This window comes from Hippichthys cyanospilos, chromosome 3 (assembly GCF_059441005.1).
Source record: "Hippichthys cyanospilos isolate Australia breed blue-spotted pipefish chromosome 3, RoL_Hcya_1.0, whole genome shotgun sequence".
Lineage (NCBI taxonomy): Eukaryota > Metazoa > Chordata > Actinopteri > Syngnathiformes > Syngnathidae > Hippichthys > Hippichthys cyanospilos.
In genome coordinates this window covers 2,729,391-2,751,255 of record NC_142371.1, presented here as the reverse complement: position 1 = coordinate 2,751,255, position 21,865 = coordinate 2,729,391, and the positions used below count along the sequence as shown (strand labels likewise).

Sequence of the window (21,865 nt, the reverse complement as noted above, 5' to 3'; positions counted from 1 at the left end):
GTTGTAGACTATGTACAGCATTTTATTGATAGGGGAAGGGATCGTCACTGCTATCAAAAGAAGAAACACCTTTCTGCCTATCAATAATCCCTGTTTAGATTTACAATGTTGACATACGCATCATAAACTAAACAGTCCCCTCCCCCTCCATTTGTCTGTGACATGTGCCAGGAGCCCAGCGTGATATTATCAAGAATCAATGTAAAATATGACAACGCTATTGTGCTGTGACTTTAATAGTGCGTCAAGCCCCATTAAAGCATCAAGTAGGCAATAGCTGTCTCATATATCGTCTGCATACGCAGAAAGGCCGATGCGCCCATAAACGTCACTGCGCGTGCGTGCGTTCGCGTGCCCGCCATTAAATAATGCACAGCTCACTTCCCCTTTTGGCGCGCTACTCACAGTTACTTCCGCATCACGTGATCTTTGTCTCAAGCTGGAATCCTGCTGCTCTAATCAACACAACAACATGCGAGTGGTTCCGGAGGAACTCGTCACTCTCATCTCAGGTAAAATACTGTTTTTAAACAACTCGCGAGACAACATATATATGTAAATTCTGTTGTTGTCATATTGTAACTTATGTGACTAAAACGTACTTCTTCACTGACTGTTTGTAAAAAGAGGAAGTAGAGACTTCCATATGTATGATGACATTTTGTTACGTTTTCTGTCCTTTCGAACGCGCACCTGTATTCAGTTTTACCCTTCAGTCAAATGTTTGAGTTATGCTTTTTTCCCCCTTAATATTTAGACCTTGAGACATTCCTCTGTGATGCCCTGAAAGGGGAAAACCTGAGCAAGAAGGTGAAAGATCAGAAAGAAGCATTCATTAAAAGGATTAAAGAAGTCAAATTGAGGTACCATGAATCCTCTGCCTGTATATCCATATACAATACTAATAATACCTCTGTTTTCTTCACAACAGCTTTCCACATGATTTCAAGGAGAAAAGTACGTTATTTTTAAGCTACTTTGCTATTCATATAACATTTTAACCCTGGAGAACCCACGGGGTAGGTTGCTAATGGTATTTTGTCAGGAGAAAAGAGTTCTTGGGTTCTCTTAATACCACACTACCATGTAGTCCTATATATGTTTGACAACGTTCATTTTGATGGTGTCATGAAGTTGTGAAAAATGTTTAACTAGGGGCGAATGGTAATTTAATTTCACTCAATGGCACAGGTGTCAAATTCAGGGCACAAAGAGCTAGCTCTCCAAGTCATTTTATTTGGTCTGACAACTTCCCAGACTTTTTCACCATGAGTCACTAACACATAAGGGTGTCAGAAGCTTTCGCACTCTCCAATGTCACCATAAGTAAACAAACATGACAGAAACAGAACGATTGAGAAAACAGTGTAATTGGCTTAAATGATGATTTTAGCATTCTTCCCTAGCGCCGTAGTACGACTGTGTGGTGTCTAGATTTTATGTGTGGTAAATTGCTTCGAAGGGAGATGGAAGACCAACTGTAATGCACACTATAACACATACATTGAATCCAAATAGACGTGGGGGAAATTCAGACGTTTAACAATATCATTCGAGGACTGCCTAATAATTGACTTTTCTGTTGCTTGGATTAATGGTATAAACATATTCTACTCTTTTATATTTGGGAGCATGCTTTACTCTAACCACACTTTGTTGGTAAACAAACACATTGCAGCTCCGCATTTTGCAACCTTTGAATTCTGATGAACCTTGAACTTTTAACCAAGGTGCTGTTATTTTTGGTATACTGTTACGACCCCCAGTGATTATACAGTACATTTATGTGGTTTCACCATTATAACCGTACCCCTGAGGGCACCCATACCTACCACATGGCCCGCAATAAACACAGTTTATTGGGCAGTTTCTCCTTTGTTGTGCCATCATATTGACCAGTAGGCCTCCTTCAGGTGAAGAGGACTCAGGTGAAGATGAGGAGGAGCCAGACAGCAGCAACAACGATGGCGGTTCGTTGCAGTCTGAGCGCGCTGACAGGGAGGAGGAGACCTATGAGGGTAAAAGCACTCTCAACGAGTTATTTGCTAAGATGTTGCTTGTTGTGAGCGAGTCTTTCCTTTAAACAAAGTGACTTGGAGTGTCACAGTGAGAGAGACATTCCAACTGTAACTTGGCAACACACTTTGGGAAGACATTTGAGAGCGTAACTGTTTTTCCCGCCACCTGTTTTACTGCACAAGAGTGTTTTATTGCTTGCAGACACACTGAAGTACTAAGTCTGAGAAAAACATTACCAAATGTAGAGATTTAACTCTGTGCTCTTCAATGCATAACCTTTACACGAGCTCAGGGTTTCTAAAGTTTTGCCTGGGTACCGCACATTTTTAAGCAGCCCGCGGCAAATACAAAATATGACATTTGCATACTTTCAAACTATCTCAATTCATGCGGCAGGTTCATGATTTTCAACCCTATCTCCCACAGATCCCACAGATCTATAATCCCCTCCCCCCCTTTTTTTTTTTCATTTTCATAACCCAAAGGTAGCATGTTTGCATTTAACACACTCCACTAGGCTGCACTCTGCTATGAATAAATTAGTAGAGCTTTTCTACTGTATTGCAGTGGCGGTCCGTGACTTTCACACGTACGCCTTCTGTGATGTCAGATTTTCGAATGCGCACATGTACGCAATACTGGGCTACACAGGCTTTTTTTTTCCCGGAGCTTTTAAACGTCAATAAACCCCTATCAGCCCTTTAAACTTGTCATTATACGCGATGCTGTAAAAAACTTTAATAAATTAATATTTCAAATTAAATATCCACAAATTTTATGAAGTCCATATTACAAATCGCAGTTTAAGATAACATCATTTTATTTCATTACTATTAATTGAATATGAACGAAATAAAATAACAAAAAGAAAAAAAGAACAGAATATGGAGCATAATTTTATAAATTAAAAACATATATTCAGTAAAAATGAATTTAAAATGAAATTGACTTTCATTAGAGTTATTATAATTGTTATAGTTTATTATAGTTATGATAATGATGTCAGGCAATGTTAGGCCTGCAGAGAAGGCCTTGCTGGCCCTGACGGTCCACCACTGCTGTATTGTATACATGCAAGACTGCCATTCAATTTTAAAATAATAGAATTTATTTCAGAATAAAGGAAAATCAGTTTCAAAAAAGATCTCTTCCACTTTCTGCTCTGTGTCAAGGTCCGATTTATGAGCATTGATGTTCCTCAAGTGACTGTTTTAAAAATGGTCAGCTTACTACAGTTTGGTTTTTGTTCTGAATATGCAGATGGGATTTGATTACTTTTCAGGACAGGGGTGGCTCTAGTTTATTGGAATACCCAAAGTCTTGAAAATCCCAAAATTTTTGCCTCATCACTCTAAAAGCAATATACAGTATATCATCGTTTGCATGATTGATTTTAGTGTGTTTGGTACATAAAAATCCAACAATACCCCTGGTCTAGTATTTTCAAGAAATGCTAATTTTATGGCATTACATTGACCTACATTCCACTCACTTGCTTTTCCTGTATTTATCTGTTATTATTTATACAACCTATTTGCTTTGGGTTATGAGACAGACACGTGCTGTCGTGTGACCCCTTCACTAATCCAACCAAACCACTTGTGTTTGACTCAACGATGCCATACAGTCACATGGCTTCACACAAAGTCTTACTGATTATTATTGCATTTGTGGAGTTTGAATTAAGCAGCAACGCCCCCCTGATTTTTATCCATGTGTGTGTGTGTGTGTGTGTGTGGGGGGGGGGGGGGGGGGGGGGGCGTCCATTTTGCCCTTTGCTGTGGTTTAAAAATATCACAGTTGCTCAGGTAACGACCAATTATGATGGCTCACCTGTTTTCTGAAGTTGGTCGCCACCTAAGCTGCGTTTCGGCATCATTTCAGCCATGAGCAACTGTGATGTAATGGTCACGTGATTTCACCTTTAAGGGAACCATGGCCATAACGACGACATGCGATGCAGTCAGAAGTGGTGCCATGCCTCTGGCCTACCTTACCCGCTATGAAAAAGAACAGCTTATGCCATGCGCAGTCTGTCTGCCCCAAAACATCCACATCTAACAGGTAGTGAAAAATCCATGATATAAAAATCAATATGTGAAATCTGCAAAAAATTTAAAAAAAAAAATCAACCGCAACAGTGCACGGAATGACTGTACAGTAATTATTTGGTAGACTATTTGCTTTTAGTTATCATTCTACTGGAACATTACTTACTTACTTACTTACTTACTTAATTACTTACTTAAATATGGTTTCCCCCCACTTCTATCTACACACACATCGATAATCGAGCTATGTTACATCTCATTGACTCATGCAAGTGTACAGTACCTAATATGATAATAAGGTGACCGGTGATGCATGTCTGTTCACATTTCAAAATAAGTGTCAGGGAAGTCCAAGTGAAGTGGCGATTCAGAGGGCTGGGGGTTTATGGCCCGTAAGCAGCTGCCACTTTTATGGTGTCTCTTTCACACAAAGCAACTTTGACACAGCAGTTGAACATTTGCATTGAAGTTGCACAGTGCAGTGATGAGGCAAAATGTTCCCCGGATGCGCTCTCAAGTTTGTTTGTTTTTTTTGGACCACCAACATCTGATTGTGGATATTAGCTACAAGTTAGAACGCATATATTGCTGTTTTACTAGTGAAAAGTTTGAAATGGCTGTCACGCTTTCAGGTTCCCACCAGTCCCCACCAGTGGCAGTGCAAGACCTGCAGTCTATTCTCATGTCAGGATACCTGGAAAAACGCAGGAAGGGTGTGTGGTCTGTTAATAATATACACATGTGAAGCATTATTCCTAACACCTGCACAATATACTGTATACACTATACTGTAAGCTTCAGCTCACCCAAGACCTGACAAGGGATTTCTCAAAAGGGTGTTTTGTAGAGCTGTGTAGTTTTTGCTAAATAGGCCAGCCAAAACATTAGACATGCCAGCTCTTACATTGGAATTTCATTGAGCTACTCACCCTATATGTTGACAAATGCAAAGTTTGTCATAGACACGGCCACACAATTTCTTAGTCTTTAGTTGTTGCATTAGAAAAAAATGCAATGTCAATGACTGTTTTCCAAGCTTAATTGTTTAATTTTGACAGATCACAGTTTTTTTGGCCAGGAGTGGCAGAAGAGATGGTGCGCTCTTAACTATCGCACCTTTTACTATTATGGCCATGAGAAAGGTATTGTTTTACTTTTTTGTTTTTTCTAGTTAGTGTGCCGCATAGACTGGATGTGGTTCTGAGAATTTGACCTTGATGTTGTTGCCGTGTGACAGACAAGCAGCAGAAAGGCGAGTTCAACATTGATGGCTACAACGTCAAAATGAACAGTAACTTACGGAAAGACGCCAAGAAGGACTTTTGTTTTGAAGTCTCAGCTCCCGACAAGCGAGACTATCAGGTACCAAACATTCATTGTGCCTTTTTGTCAAATGTCTGTGTGCATGTATTACATTTTTCTTCTGGAAATGTATTCATTGATTTGACACTGCTGCTTTCGCAATGCTACAGGCTTGCATACATATTTATTTATCTAGCTTGTGGAGCGCGTTTGTGATTCATGAATGCTGTGTTTGTTTATGGTAAGTGCTACATGAATAATTGGTCTCTGTCATATTTTTGCTTGTTGTTTCATTAGTTCTGTGCTTCATCTGTGAAAGAGGCAAGGGAATGGGTAAAATGGATAGACCTTGTTTTGAAAGGTTTGTCACTACTACTACTACTACTACTACTACTACAGGGTTTCTGTGGGTTATTAGAAAGCATGAACAATTATTCAATTTATTTTATGGAAATAAAGGCCTAAAATTGCATAAAAATGCATTAAATATGATGTATAAGGGCATTGGAAAAACATTGTTGCACTTGCTTTATTTTGATATAAACTTTTGTTTCTTCATGTTCTAATTAATGTGCTCTTAATTCGAAAAAATAAAAACATTTTGTACTGACAGACTTGAAATGTCAATAACCCCAACATTATTCAATGTTTCACGCAGATCTTTTAATGATCTTTTTACCTTCAAAAAACTTTATGAATTACACTAAAATTACTGTATCAATGAGCTGATGGATCACATTTGTATTAAACCAGAATGTGTTCACTACTGTTGACAAGGGTATGAAAAACCCGCTGTACATTAACATCAGATATAAAATTTGCAATTAATTTGATATTAGAACCGAGTTAACTTGTAATCATAGAAATTGTAGCTTTTTTCTATGGAGTGTGTGTGTGTGTGTGTGTGTGTGTGTGTCTGTGTGTATTTGCAGTAGGAGTTGGACATTTAATTATATTTAAGTTGAATTAAAAGCATCATTTATTTAGATTTGCTGATACCTACAGAAACCCTGTACTACTAATACTATTAATTTTGGCCTCAGCACCAGCCACATGGGGTTCTTAAAAGTTCTCCAAATGTGCTCGTAGACAAGTCTGGTATCATCCAAGAAGAGGAAGATGAAGATTTGGAGAAGGAGGAACAGGTTATGTATGACGATGTGGGACTTGCACCTGATACAGATATCTATGAAGTGCTCCCAGGTAAAAATATGCAGTGTCACACAAAAAATATCTAGTTTATAATGACAGTCTATATGTTGTTATTAATTCACTCTAGCTGGATATAATTAATTTTGTTGGTAGCTAAAAAGACAACATGGATGTTAAAAGTGGTGTAAGACAGCACCGTCACGGTAGTAACTTTTTCTAAATACAAATATGATAACTAGCATTTTGTATGAGGGAAAAAAAAACTCCATGGGCATCGCTGGGTACTCTCGTCCGATGTTATTTTCTGTAATTCCAATTTGTCTTCCCCCAGCTGTTAGAAATTGCTGAGGCAACACAAATCATTTGTGATTCATGATAAAACTTTACAACTGAAATAAACTTTTTGGCTATCTAGCAGACGCGGCATCGTAGATCAAAGGAATGGCTTGGATGCTTTTTCGTGATCCCGCCGCACATTTTCCTTGTCACTCGGTGCAGAATTGGTGGGGCAAGCGGAAGAGGGCCCAAAGCCCAATTAAAAAATTGGCCCATGCCTGCTACGCACACTGGGCTGTTTGAATGACAAACTAGGGGCTGACAAAACAGCACTATGAGGATTACGAGACAAGTTTATTTATACACATTCATTTCCCAATTGAATCATCGCTCTGTATTAGATATAAAATGCCAAATTGAATGGAAGAAAATGCCATCAGGTGCCCCTTGACATTAATCAGTAAGTGCTACACTTTTGTTGGTTCAACAGAAAGTACAGGAAAGAAGAAGTAAGATTTGTCGGGGAAGTTCTAAAAGTATGCAACCCTAGAAATATATTGCAGCTTTCTTAACAAACTTCCTTTTACGATAAGGGCTGTTTGTGTTTGCTTTTTAAGTCAAATACTGAATTTGAAACGCTTAATTTTCCTGTTTTTATTATAATGTGTCTAGACACAAGCATCGACTACCAGAACTACTACCAGGGCTTGTGGGACTGTGAAGGGGACCACCCAGATGAACTGTCCTTCAAGCGTGGAGACACCATTTATATACTGAGCAAGGTAATGAAAACCTGCCTTGACTAAAACCTAAAATGTAGATATTTTCCCTAATGCGCCAACTCAACAGCAATGTTGAGTGAGGTGCTGCTAAGCCAGGACCACCTAAATAAAGTTATTCCTAGGCCCTGGGAGGAACTAGTTCTTGATATCCTTTTACTGGCAGCACCTGGCCCGCTGCCTGGAACTTGGGGCCGACTGGGCCGCAGTCAGCCTCTCACTCTCTGATGGGGATTAGATGTGTCACGACGGAAACTGTTTTAGTGCTGTTGGCTCACCGTTCCGTTCCATCACGTCCATCTGGGCCGCCTCAGCGCGCTTCCGCTGCCGCCTTCAGCCCACACACCTATCAGACGTCTCGCTCACCTCGCCAAATAGGAATGTGTGTTCTCAGGAAGCCAAGGCCCAGTCTGACACGCTATTCAGAGCAGGCGAGGACGTGTGCTGGACGTCCAATTTCCGAGGCTTGTCAGCTCGCTAGAGAGTGTGGAGCGCTGAGAGGACTTTTTTTTGACTAGGCAACGAAACAAGAGCATTTTTGTTACTTCAGGTGACTAGAATAGCACTTTTGTTGCATCTACCACACGTATGCTTTCAAATAAGAGGGCAAATAAGGAAAACAGCTTCAGCTCTGTGTGTGAAACGTTATCCTTGGGAGGCTGGATGGAATCTTGGTGCATGTTGCTAATTATGACTTGCTTCCAGCTTGCCAGCTCATTCTTGTAGTCTAGTCTGCCATCTAGTGGCCATTGAATGCAGTCACTCACACAGCCAAGGATAAACAAATCACACTGCATTAAAATAGATAATTATTTAATAAAATAAATCACATTTTACTACTAGTTATCATGCGAGTACAGTGATTGCCCACAACATTAAGTAAATCTGCAGTCTAATGAGCTCCAGTTTAACAGCTTTATCAAGATGATGATGAGCACCGCATCCAAGGTGTTTTTAGTATGCTGCCCTTCTCATGTCACTAAACTAAATAGAAATTGTTGTTTGAATGCAGTTTGACACCACAGTTAAATCCGCAACCATAATAAATATGCACGTGATAATGGTTCCATATTCATTTTAAATATTACCAGTAACAAAGGTTTATTCTTGATCATTTCCAAATACTAATGCAGTACGAGTTTGAGAAATTACAGGTTTTTTTTTCCCTATCAAACATTTTCATTTTTTAACCAAGTTGAAATTCCCAAGTCTTACATTTGTTGTTTAATGACAGTGTTGATCAACAAAATGAATAATGTCCCTTTCACTGTTGTGAGGAACTGAACGAAACAAAGCAGACAAACGTTTCAGTGCTCAATGGCCAAATGCTTGTTTATGACTCCTCTCTTTGTGCACGGAAAAGGGCCAAGAATCAAGTTGCCCTTTCACTCGGACCGCCAGCGCCATTAGCTGGAACCTTGGTGTTGGGGGTTGTGGCCCACTGCGAGGGCAATGACCATAAAACCTGTCTGGGCTGCAGCAGCAGGGACAGCCGACTCCTTGCTCCCCTCCCAATTCTCCTTTTCATCCCTCCCCCATTCCTCAGCTCAGAAATAGCTGTAGTGTTACAGCTGCGGGACCCCCCAGTCGGGCCTGAGTGTTGATTATCGTGCCCGAGGAGGGGGCTGCTTTGTCCAGATATGCCACACCAAACCCGCTCCCTTTTTCTCCTCCCCCTGGCTCAAGTCACAGCACATAAAACTAATGGGGAAAACTAACGTCTCACTTCCTTTAAGTGGCTGGAATGGTTGATAAAATGTAAACACTGTCCCAACATAATGCTGCTGCTCTGTGATGTTACTGTACCCCATATTAACTCACCCCTTAACACATACTGTCCAATATGCGCTTGTAAACAGATGCACCGATTGTACCTTTAGCCGTAGGTATTAAAGTGACAGACGGCGTTACTTGCTGACCAAGGCTTCTGTGTGTTGAAGTGTTTGTCGCCAGTGAAGGGTGCCATTAGTCGTTTATCTAGCTTTCTCTTTCATGTTGGGTCCCGCACCCACTCAATTCACGACTTAATTTGTCAGCTACAACTGCACAATGAGGTGTTGCCACTTTCAAAGGCTAGTGGCAGGAAGTTGTTATATGCACACATGGGCCACTCTGCTCCGTTATCAAGAGGCTTGTGGTAAAATGTCACTTTTATCACGTGACAAGCAGATAGAACGGTTGTGACAAGAAGGATCCTTGCGACTGATAGCAGTTGTTTTTACAATGTGGAGCTGATAAGTGAGTTTCACAAAACATATACAGTAGTACGTCACTTTTACAGTATTTGGATCACATTCACAGGTGGGCGTAATGTAGACCTGAATGTGGACTAAAAATGGTGTCTCAATTTTCTCGTGATATTTTCCTCATAAATTAAAAAAGTTGTTTTATGTGATCTATTAATTGCTGTCACAGATTAATATTTTTGATTTTATTATTCAATCCAATAGACAATTTATTTTTTTAGCATGGAAATGTATCTAAAAACATTTTTTCCTCACCTTTTGTTTGTTTGCCAATTATTGTTGTTGATTTGCTATGATTAATTTCCTATTTCCGCTTTGCGCTTGTGGTGGTTAGTTCAGGGCATTTGGCGTCTTCAAGATTTTCTCACGACAAGTTGTGCAATTAAATGCTGGCGGCCCCAAACGAGATTGAAATAGCTTTCTACCCTCGCCGACACTCGCCAGCCTTCGCCTCTGAGTAGGGAAGAGGCTTTAAAACATGTAACAACAATTAAGCAATATCACACAAGAGGGTTTGTTTTTTGATTAAACATAAACTATAATTACGGTAGTCTGTTTTCATGAAATACTCCAAAAACCAATTCATTTTGGGGGGCTGAAATCAAGGGATTTGGACAATTTTATGCTGAACTATGGCTCTAAAGTATTGTTATTATACTTGATTCATTTGATAATTGAAATTTGACAGCTCTGGATCAATCACAAACGGATTTGTTTTTTTTTTGGTAGTCATGAAGAATGCCTTCTCGAATACATCGTCTACAGAGTATATCAGTTTAATTGATTTGTTGTTATCACATTCTGGGGACCAGAAATATTTACTCCATGGCAAATTATGGGTGAATGCTACAGTGTAATAGCAATCCCGAGATCTCATGTAAATATGTGGTTCCCCTAGGAGCTGAGAGAAACACTCGGATGACGCCACTGTAATCTCATTTTTTTTTTCTGACACGCTTTTAATCTTGCAGAAAAAGTCCAGTATTTTCAGTCGATAGTGTACATGTTTGGACTAAGAATAATGGTAGTTTAGCCTTCCCAAATGAGCCACAGATTCAAGCAATGGCTCTGCTATTAAGCATGACAGAAACAAGGAGGAAGAATAATATCATTTTTCTTGTTGTTGTCTTTTGTTTTGTTTCTTGGACACACAACAGCGTTCGCCCTGTAAGTGGTTACAGATGTGGTCAGGTCTGGCTTTCAGACTCTGTGCAGGTTCCTGTTCCTCCCTATTGTGGAGTTCCCTGTGTTGATTCATGTCCCGGCCAAGACTTTGATGTGAGGTCAGGCTCTTGGTCAAAGAGAGAGGCGAGACGCGTCTCCATGGGGTCCTCCACGCACCTAGCTTTGCTAGCAGCCACTCAGAGGGACTTGTACTTTACCTCGCTGTGACAGATTTATATGTGATGGCTTTTACGTACATTGAGGCTGATGTGTGCATAATCAGGCAGTCAGCAGGAAATGTGATGATAAATGTGAGCAGAAAATAATGCAATGTAATGTTCAAGCATTTGAACTTCTAAGGTCAGACACAATTTGTGCATCTGCTTAAATCTGTATTAAAATTATTAATTTTATTTTAAGAGTCATTAAACAGTGGGGAAACAGTTGTTAGCACCCTGTTAATTGCTCCTCTCTCTTTTCTCTAAGCCAGTCTTAACTTTTAGTAAGAATTAAAAGAGATATGTGTGTGTTTGTGTGTGTGTGTGTTTTTGGCTGCTTTTCATCATCCATCATCTTAAATGATTTTGCATCTGTCTTCCTCTTCCTTCAGGAATACCAGAGCTATGGTTGGTGGGTTGGAGAAAAAAATGGAAATATCGGAATTGTGCCAAGAAGCTACCTGCTGGAGCTCTATGCTTTATAAATACAATATGGTGAGAGGAGCGTATAGTTAATATTTTGCTTTCATTAAAATATACTTGCTTGCATGCCCACAGTCACTGTGATGTTCTATTATTTAACTTAATTGTTTTGCTCCACCCCCCCCCCCTCCCCCCCAACAAATACAATATACAGATACTTCTCTTTTTCTCAACTGGTGGGTGGGGTCTAAACCCTTTTTGAGGTATTCATGTATTCTAGTAAAAAAATTACAGAGGGTATAACATACTGTATTACATAGCTGTTAAAATCGGTGTGCAATGAACGAGTTTGTACAGCAACATAAGAATATATTTCCTTGCCCTCTTTACTGCTTTTTTAATATATATATATATATATATATATATATATATATATATATATATATATATATATATATATTACAATATTTAAAATGTAATTTGAATTTTTTTAAAAAAAAACTTTTTTTTAACAAACCCAATTGGTCTAAATTGTTCTTTAAAATATGTATTGAAAATAATAAAGGTTTTGTGATTTACAGTGTTAGTAGTAGATTAGACCCTTCCTGACCAAATTTGGGTTCTGTGTAAGCTAAATTGGGTTCTCTTTGGCTGTACTGTTTTTAGGCAAAACATCGATGGTGGACTTAGCTAAAAAGAAGCCCTTGCAAGAAAAGTGAAATTTTGTTTCTGACTTGTGTAAAATTGTACTATTTAATTTGATTTGTTTTTGCTCGTGCGATAGCCAGAGGTGGGCAGTTCATCATTACTGATGGATTGTTTTGCTAATGGATCAACAAATGATGGAAAAGTTTCAAAAACAATATACTGTACTAAGACTGCAGATTTCATCATTTCAGCCGCATAATCAGCCGTAGAAATCTTACACCTGCCACTGTTGGTAACGGTTTGACACCTTACCTGGTTAAAGTTTCCAAATTTCTGAGAACTGTTTAAACTGCCTTACAGTGTATGTGGGAGCAAGGAAGTGTAAAGACAGTCTAAATGGGCAGCGAGCATACATACATGCACACAAGAACTGCCTGAGTGCTAGATATTATGCAGTAGTGTAGTAATGTTAACTCATTCAATGCCAGGGATTTATTTTCTTTTTTTTTCAGTAAGAATCCCAGATAATTAAGTATCCTGGATATAATGTCAATGTACTTAAGTATGGATTTAATACTGACAGTATCTGGGAGTTAATTAAAAAAAAAAAAAAAGAAAATCCTTCCCTGGCATTGAACAAATTAAGAGAGAAGGTGTCTTTAGTGTGTCGCTTTGAGCAGCACTTTCTTCTCACTAAAAGTAGCCAGCTGGAATATCATTGTTTGCACCAGGGTGGCACTGATGACAGACCAGCCAAAGGAGAAAAAAAAAAGTAAAATGTCAGCCTCTGGGAATTGCCATGTCATCCTCAATTTCAATAAGGTGCTCTGAAAGGCTCATTGAACACAAGCATGTTTAAAAATACATTAAAATTAACTTCAATGATAGTGAGATTGGATTTATCCTTCCATCCATCTATTTTCTATAGCCGCTTATCCTCACTAGGGTCATTGGCTTGCTGGTGCCCATCCCAGCTGTCTTCGGGTAGTAGGCGGGACTCCCTGAACAGGTTGCTAGCCAATTGCAGAGGTTCCATTTATTGACAGGAAAATGCAAGTCCCAGGCTGTTTTGAAAAAAAAAACAAAAAACAAAAAACCCAACACTGCCATTATACCACAAGGTGGCGTTAGAGAGCCCGTAAAGGTCATAGATCTAAGTGAGCCGTAACCTTTGCCCCTTTAGTGTTGTGGTTGGACATGCGCTGTCAATATGAGCTGCTTCCAGTCAGTTTTCAGATAAATACATATGTATCTATTTGTATAAAAATGATTCATTCATTCAGTCAGCACTTTTGTTGCGCGCTTCAAAGGGGTCTCGGTGTGTTTTATGGGGCCTGAGAGAGTTTGGCGGGCAGCGGATCACGGCGTGCCAGATGGCCGGCTGGGCCGTGTGCCTGAGGTGCACTAATAAGGCAGACAGCCACTCTGATAGCACAGACGCTTATCGCCCTCCGAGGGGCCGTTTGACAGCAGGCGAGGCCGCGTTTGCTTGGCGCGCTCTTGCCGAGGTTAGGCACACACTGTACATATCATTTTACAGCCTTCCTGAGTCAAATAGCGAAGTTCGAGCACAGTTGTTTTGGCGCACAAAGAGGCCCGCTCAAGGTTTTGTCAAGGTTGTGACAAAGTGAGAAGGGAAATGTGTCAGCATTCCCCTCAGCGTCTGGGGTTTGTTCCTCCTGAGCGATGAGCGATGAGCGAGGCTCCTGTCCTTTGGGCGACATTCAAAAGCGACATAAATCCTGCTCTTTACTGTACGTTGCAGCCGGGATGCTTCTCTGCTGATCGGAGATCGAATTAATTACCATAATTAGTTATTTGATATGCGGCGTTGCTTGCGCCTTATAGGTGGAGAGGAAATGTTTTGTTTAGGGCGGGAAGTGGCCTCAGCGGAACCGTGGGGTTTTTCAGTCAGCGAGGATCGTCAAATGACATATGTGTGACGACAATATGTCATGCAATCATTTCAGCCAACACGTTTATGTGTTAATACTTAAATGAGGATTTCAACATGCCTTTCCTTGCCGCCTGCCTTGGTGTTTACCCTCAGCGTCTTACTTTTACTGTCCGAATATGGTTGCCAGAGGCAAGTAAGGCCAAAGATTGCCTTTCATTTTTATGTGACAATAATGGATTTCCTTAATGGATGTCAACTATCCCCCCATCCCCCGTTTAGATGTAGACTGCCATATTCTGGAAATATACAGGTTCTTTTATTGCAATTTAACATCAAGATAAAATGTTTCCCAGATAAATGCCAGCACATCATCAATCTACAACTCACTAAATTACACTAATGATACCTCAACATCACCAATTAATACCTGGAACCATAAAAATGTGCCTATATCATAGATAGAAATGTGATATATAGACTAGATCGGTGTTTCTCAGCCTTTTTTCAGTGATGTACCCCCTGCGAAATATTTAGCCGAGTACCCCTAACCAGTGCAAAACAATTTTGGTTATATAAAATAAAACCTTTTAAACCTCATGCTGTGCCATTCGTGTGTGATTTACTGAACTTTGGAACTAAAATTGTTTTGGTATCTCTTGACGTATTTTATTTAGCAACTCAAAGATTTATAGCGTAATATCAAATTTTATTTCTCACCCGTCTGCTGTAAAATTGGGTCACCAATTACTATACGTATTACATAACGTCTCAAATATGTCAAAGTTAAAGGCATCCCCTGCAAAGGAGTCTCTGTAATAATTTAGCAAAAAAAAAAAGTTGCTTCATGTTCCACAACAATTGCTCTGATCTTGATGCTGTAAACCAGGGGTGCACACTTTTTATTTTTTACCCCCAATATTTACTTATCAAGCAGCCTTTAGGGGCAGGCTGTCAGCCTCCATGTTTCCGGTTTGGGCCCTTGAACTAAAATTTTGTCTGCATTAGCAATATTAGCTTAGTCCTTCGATGGAAAATGTCTCCAACACATCATTAAGCGCACACAACACATGCTCGAAAACCACATAAGATATCTATACAATAGTTCTATCAACATGACACGCCCCAACTTTTGCAACTAAGTTGTTTCTCTTTAATAAGACTATAGTGAGAGCAACATAAATCGGCCAAATCGGGAATAATAATTTCAGCGCACATAGCATGACGTCATCGCTCAATCATTCTGTGCAGCACTCACACCAGTTCCTAGATCATAAACGCACAGGTATAAATAATTAAAGAAAAATGTTGTCTTAGTCCAAATAATAATGAGAGTGCTTCTGCATTTAGCATCGAGCCCGTTCGAGTCATTCGTCAGGTGCTGGACTAGTCCTGTATGCACTCACGCTAATGTTTTTTCTGTTTAAGGACTTACTCCTAAATATAATACCATGTTTGCGATTCGACAGCTACACTGCAATTGGAACACGACACAGTAATATAAGTGGAAATAAAAGTGTGGCAACCTGATGGCCCTTTGACGGACATCTGACAAAGTCGATCTCGATGATTTAAACGACGGATAAAAACTGCTATCACGACATTTTTAATTTAGTGCTGACGAAGTGCCCACCTCTGGAATCTACATCGCTAAGATTATATAAAAATAGATTTTAAGAATTATGTAGATAAGGTAACGTAAGCTATAACTTAAACGCTGTTTTCACTCTATCTGAACAAGACCTGAGCATGCTGCTAAAACCATATGATTATCTGTCCCATTTTCCCCCTTGGAGACTGTGTAGTAATAATAATGTTATGAAATGTTTTTTAGGTATTTGAACCATCTTGATTAAAAAAAAAAAAGGTCTTATTGAATTATTGTTGTAATCTCCTCAATCGTAGTTGACTGTTGCAGATTTACAACATTATTGTCATTCTGCAACAGTCAGCTGTGCTTTCGGAGAGCATCTCTGCATGAGTTTGGACAGTTGAAGACCGTGTTACTGGAAACCAGTGCAGTTTGAGAAGATGTTTAGCTATGATACTTACTCACCTCTTGACCTCTTGTAACCCTCGAGGCTTCTGCAAAGGGCTCAATGCGTGTTGTACACCATTAAAGGGACTTCATCTTGATCAAGCTGTCAGCTGTTCACATTCTGCACTTTCACCAGGTCGTTGTGACATACAGTAGATCAGCATGCTGCTTCACTGAGAGTTTCTGTCAGGAATAGCACCAAAGCCTTATTTATGTGCCATCGTCTGGGATTTCAGAGCAAATGTATTGCCTCTCCAACTGGCCTTTTGTCAGCGTTCCATTAAAGCCTCACTGCTGGTCCACATCCCTAAAAGACCACATAGACCTTTTTCAAGAGCGTGCCCATTTTAATTGAGGCCTGGTTCTGTTAACATAAATCATAGCGCTTGACACATCAAGGTATCAGGTGGCTGAACGTGTAGACGGGTTGTTTTTAACGTACATATTTTCATCCGTAAAACTGCGGTTTGTAATAATACAGTCTACGTCAGCTTTTAATCAGTAAGTTCTGCGTCTGTTGTAATTCTTAGCCAACATGCAGTGTTGTGTTTGCATCAAATTTGCATTGTGGAATTGTGGATGTTTGTCGCTTGTAACGTGCAAGTCAGATGAATGTGACCTGGATGCTCGATACGGGCCCTTTAAGTTTTGTTTTTCCTGAAGTTGAATGTGATGGGTTTAGTCACATCGCTAAGTTAGAATAGGGTGTACACACTTGTGATTTGTGCAATCTAAATCAGTTATCCCCCCCCCCCCAAAAAAAAAAAACAACAAAAAAACAAAAAAAAACAAAACTAGGGTTGACTTGTACAATTCATAGGCCACATCCATGTTGGTAACCATCAGAGCACAGTGCAATCCCACTTGCGTACAAATTTGAATCTTCCATCCATCTATCCTCAAAGTGAGTGCCTCCATGTAAAAGGCTTATCTTCTTTAGATTTTTTTTTTTTATCACAACTTTGTTGGTTCCACCGTCTTCAGTTTGAAGTAGCAAACTCGGTTGGTCAGTTTGACAAAACTCATTTTTGTGACAGCGGCTTTATGGCCTTTACACCCGCATAACATTTTCAAACATTTGCAATGATTTTGATGGAGTGGCCACAAAGTAATAGCGTTTTATAGCCCTTAATGTTTTATGATGCTTAAACGAGCTTTTCCCCTACCTTTTTTTTTTTTGTTTTAATGCAAAAATAGTTCCCACAGTGCCTAAATCCGAAAACACCTATGAAGTGTTTGAGTTGTTTGAGTGGATACCCAGTGCGCTATTTCGATGAAGCAATGACAAACTACAAATCACCTATCAACTGCTAAATCCACTGCAGGGTTCAGTAATAGGCTAAACCACACTACGGAAGAATGCTAATGACTTTGGCGTGTCCTGACAGAGCGTGTCCAGAGTTGTAAGACATGCAAATTGATCGCCATCTATCTTGCTCCCAAATGAGCCTTTAACTCAATGATTTATGAATACGTTTAATAAAATGCAAACGTTCCTTACCTAGTGCACTGAACCCACCTGCCGTCATGCTTCCAGGGTCTGATTCTCTTATTTGTATTCTGGTAACTGCAGGTTTCTTTATAACAATGGGGAGCACTTTTAAATGGTGTAAAGAGGCCTGTGGGTGCTTTTAAAGGCAGCTTGTATCATAATGCTGCCCAATTTGAAGGCTCCTTAAAATACGGCACATAAACGCAGCCTTTTTTTCAACCTGATTTGAAGGACGCGGCTGATAATCTACATTTAAGATTTTTGCATGACAAATAGTCATGATTAAACTATTTCAATTTGATAAGCAGAGAAAAAGGATATCACTGTTAAACCAAAGTTTTTTTTTGTTTGTTTTACTTTTTTGAACTGTTACAACCTGGTCAAGTTTTGTTTAAGCGTGTAAACAACAAGTGAGGTTGGTAATCACGTAGCATGGCGACGTACAGTCAACGAAATGGAAGTAAAATGTGATGGAATCCAGGAAGCTCACAAAGGGCTGGGACCGTCCAATTTCACATGAATGAAGTCAATGCCTTCATAGCTTGTTGAAGCAAGTCCTCAAAGGGTTCTGACCTTAACCTTAAGAGTTTTGGAGTCATTTCCTGTGTGTTTGCCTGTTCAAATTTCAAGTTTGTCATTCATTCATGAAGCCATTGTCAGTGAGTTTGATCTGGATTCTTTCATAAATTACTTTTGAGAGCGAAGCGGGGAAAATTAAGGACTGGTTGCTAGACAATCCTAGGGCACATTCAGTACAGACTAACTTTGCTTTTATTATCTTTTCTCAAAATCAGGGCTGTCAAGCTCAATTTTGTCATGGGCCACATTGTAGTTATAGTTTCTATAGTTTAGTTATTAGTTTAATTACTAATTAAGTTAATGATTTGTTTTTGTGACCAGATCTCTACTGTATGTGTGTGTATATATACTATATATGAATATGTGTATATATATATATATATATATATATATATATATATATATATATATATATATACACACACACACAGTGCACCCCCGGTTTACAAACTCCCTGTTTCACGAATTTTTCATCTTACGAACGTGGACCGCGGCGTTTTTTGTCCCCCTCTTACGCACAAACCTTTCGTCTTACGAACAATCTTACATGCCAGTCAGTTTGTCCGCACTATTTTTTCCGCTTTGCTGCGTCAACAAAATGAACTATTCTCGCTTTGCTGCGTCAACTAAATTAACTATTCTCGCATGACACAGAAACGCCGATATGCTATTGGTAAGGTCACAGTCACGGTCTCAGTCACGGAGATGCCGATATGCTATTGGCCGGCTTCACGTCAATCACAGAAATGCCGATATGCTATTGGGCAAACACATTCATCTAGCTTGAAGGCACAGCTGGTCGGTGTGTTGTGAAGACTTTGCAAACTTTATCTGTTAGACATGGCTTCTAAAATTGCTAGTGGCGGTAAAGGAAGAAGTAAGAGGATGATGACAACAGAAACGAAGCAGGAGATAATAAAAAAAATACGAAGGAGGCGCACGCATAGTTAACCTTGCTCGTGAGTATGGCCGTAACCGCTCGGCAATCTTCTAAGGGCAAGACTTTTCTTGCCGGGGGACGGACCTCGCTCGACAACAAAATTGAGAGGCATCTTCTATTATGGATTAATGAGAAGGAAATCGCCGGTGATATGTTCTCGTTTGGGAAAAGTTCCCGTTTAAGAAAATAAATCAATAAATTCTGCGGGTTGGTCTCTGCTCCCCTCCGCCTCCACCCAGCTCAAGTCACGTCGCCCCAAGGGTAAATGTCATTTTTCCTTTGTATATTTATGTTATTTCATTTAACTGTACAGTAGATTATGTTACTCATTTTTAATATGTGTATAAAGTCGTGATGTTTTTACCTAAGGTTTTTGCACGTGTTGCACGCATTCACTAATTAACATAGGTTGATTAATTTTTGTGGACCAATACAAGCGAAGTTTGAAAGGGTCTAAAGTTGAATAAGTCAGAAATGGCATGTTTTAAGTCTTTTTTTTTTTCTTTTTGTAACGCAAAAATGCTTTACACTGGTTAAGGGGTACTTGGCTGAAAATATATTTCACAGGGGTAAATTACTGAAATAAGGTTGAGAACCACTGTTCTAAGTCATCTTATATTGATGTTTTTGTTTGTTGAAACTTGCCGTCAGCCATTACGAAATCCTTCGCTATGAAGGCCCCCAATGCTTGGTTCGTTTTCTTGCATTTGACCGACTTTGGCATGATTCACATCAGTTTTTGGCTGTGCTAACTGTACATTTTCTTTATTTCCTTATGTTTCCGACATAGATTTTTTTTTTTTGTTTTAGACAGGCCTTGCTTTTTGCATGCCACTTGTCCAAATTGTGTTTCCATATCTGTATGTAAAATCCCAAATGTGTCCGGATAGCTGCTTTTGTAACCTTCTATTTTGTTCCATCACATACTTTACCTGTTAAATTTTCCCACGTCCACAATCCTGATAATTTGATCTGGTAATTGAAAATCTGATTAATCTGAAACATCCCTAGTGGGAATCCGAGTTCCGTTTTAATTTTGAGAGCTTCCACTCTACTCTCATATTCCATTTTTCATACAGTGTGGGTTTATCCCTGCGGAGCTGTCACACTTGCGGGAGCTACACGCTGACATGTCAGTCAGAATAAATCAGTCCTATAGGCGTGACAGGTGTTTGTCCACCTGCTATAAACATCTCCCACGCCTCGCCCCCTGCTTCCATCTCCTCGCTGGTTATTTACTGGGCTCCAGCCTCCATACCCTGGTTCTGTTTACTCTCTGCCTGGGGCTCTAATATGAGGCCAGAGCTCTGATTTACTCTACTAGTTAGTGAGCTGAGTAACGACCCCAGGCCGGATAGTTTACAGTGTGATGCGACCGATGCTCTAAGTGTAATTACAAGCCTCCGGGCAGGCACTGTTGCAGCTCAACACCTCACTGCAGCTGACTGGCTGCCAGTCTCCAGTATGCTAAGCACTGCCATCTTTCCCTCTCTTAACTCCACGCACACACACACACACACACACACACACACACTCGTAGTGACCTCACATTCGAGGTGAGCTCCACTCTCAATGTCAGATCTTTATATAGAGGCGGTACACAAGAAGGAAGAAGGTAGAAGGATCGAGTTGCAGGCCTTTACCAGCCGCTAAAAAACAAATTCCTCACCATTACTCTAATTAGGTGTCCAAATGGGATTTATTCAAACACTGGGTTGCCAGGCTGGCTTGAACCAATTTAGTGCACTGGTTTCTGTACATGTGTGACGCAGGACATTAAACACAGAACTTCCTGTATGGCATATAAGTTGCTATTTCAAGATGCATGGCAATGGGCAGTGTCATGTTAAGCACTATTTTTTATTTATTACACTGCACTCCTGTTATTAGTTTCTTTAGCAGCCCTCTTGCTTTGACCTCCGTTTGGAAAATATTGAAGGAATTTGACATCATCCTATGTCAATCAGGAAGTAGATCAGTAAGAGTAAGAGCATTGCTATGGCTCGCTACATTAGCATCTTTTCTGCCATCATCAGCTTTGGCTGCAGTCGCAGCTGGGTGCCTTGCATTCATGTGCTAGGCTAAATTTGAGTTTCTTCTGTAATAAGCAATCTCCTTCTTTCAAAGATTGCATATTACTAACTGCAAAGGGCTGTCGTGGAGTTTGTTATCTAAATGTACCATTCATTGGTCCAACAACTCTCACATGCTTCTCCATGTTTACGTCTTCCTTTTGGTCTTGAACTTGCCCTCCCAGCTATAACAGGAGCCTATCAAGTTATGCCAAACAAAATGACAGCCAGTCAGTGTCCACTTTAGGGTGTGATTGACCTTTGTTTTCTAAACCCCAACAAATCATGCACAAAAAGCTTGATGCACAAAAACAAATGTAATCAGCATGAAGAGATTAAAAATGAGATAAATGTTATAAAAAATACTTTAACCATAGCTCTTTCTACTTGGTTGCAATTAATCTGTTTTGACACCCCTTATTAAAAGTGTCTCTGTCATACTGAAAAAAGGTAACCTTGCCCTTATCTGAGCCAGCAAGTCAGTGACACGGCATAAAATGTGAGCTAATGCTAGCTCTGTCAAAACAGTTTGTTGCCAAAAATTGCGCAGTAAAAATGACAACATTTAAGGT

General features: G+C 39.8%; 1 protein-coding gene across 2 annotated transcripts in view; it reads left to right on the top strand.

The window, feature by feature from the left end:
* Positions 1-411: 411 nt before the first annotated feature.
* The window catches only part of LOC148425439 (src kinase-associated phosphoprotein 2-like), a 31,337-nt gene continuing 9,883 nt past the window's right edge, over positions 412-21,865 (top strand). Inside the window, exons 1-11 of one of the 2 annotated variants that reach the window (XR_015865065.1) lie at positions 412-512; positions 758-863; positions 932-957; positions 1,914-2,018; positions 4,703-4,783; positions 5,129-5,212; positions 5,308-5,432; positions 5,670-5,733; positions 6,462-6,575; positions 7,473-7,582; positions 11,600-11,702. Coding sequence is in view for 1 of the 2 variants with exons in the window: in XM_088410465.1 (XP_088266591.1) it covers positions 473-512; positions 758-863; positions 932-957; positions 1,914-2,018; positions 4,703-4,783; positions 5,129-5,212; positions 5,308-5,432; positions 5,670-5,733; positions 6,462-6,575; positions 7,473-7,582; positions 11,600-11,692 (948 nt within the window). In the remaining variant the exon portion in view is untranslated. Of the gene's footprint in view, positions 513-757; positions 864-931; positions 958-1,913; positions 2,019-4,702; positions 4,784-5,128; positions 5,213-5,307; positions 5,433-5,669; positions 5,734-6,461; positions 6,576-7,472; positions 7,583-11,599; positions 11,763-21,865 lie in introns of those variants that run through there. The other variant, XM_088410465.1, reaches the window with a different exon arrangement.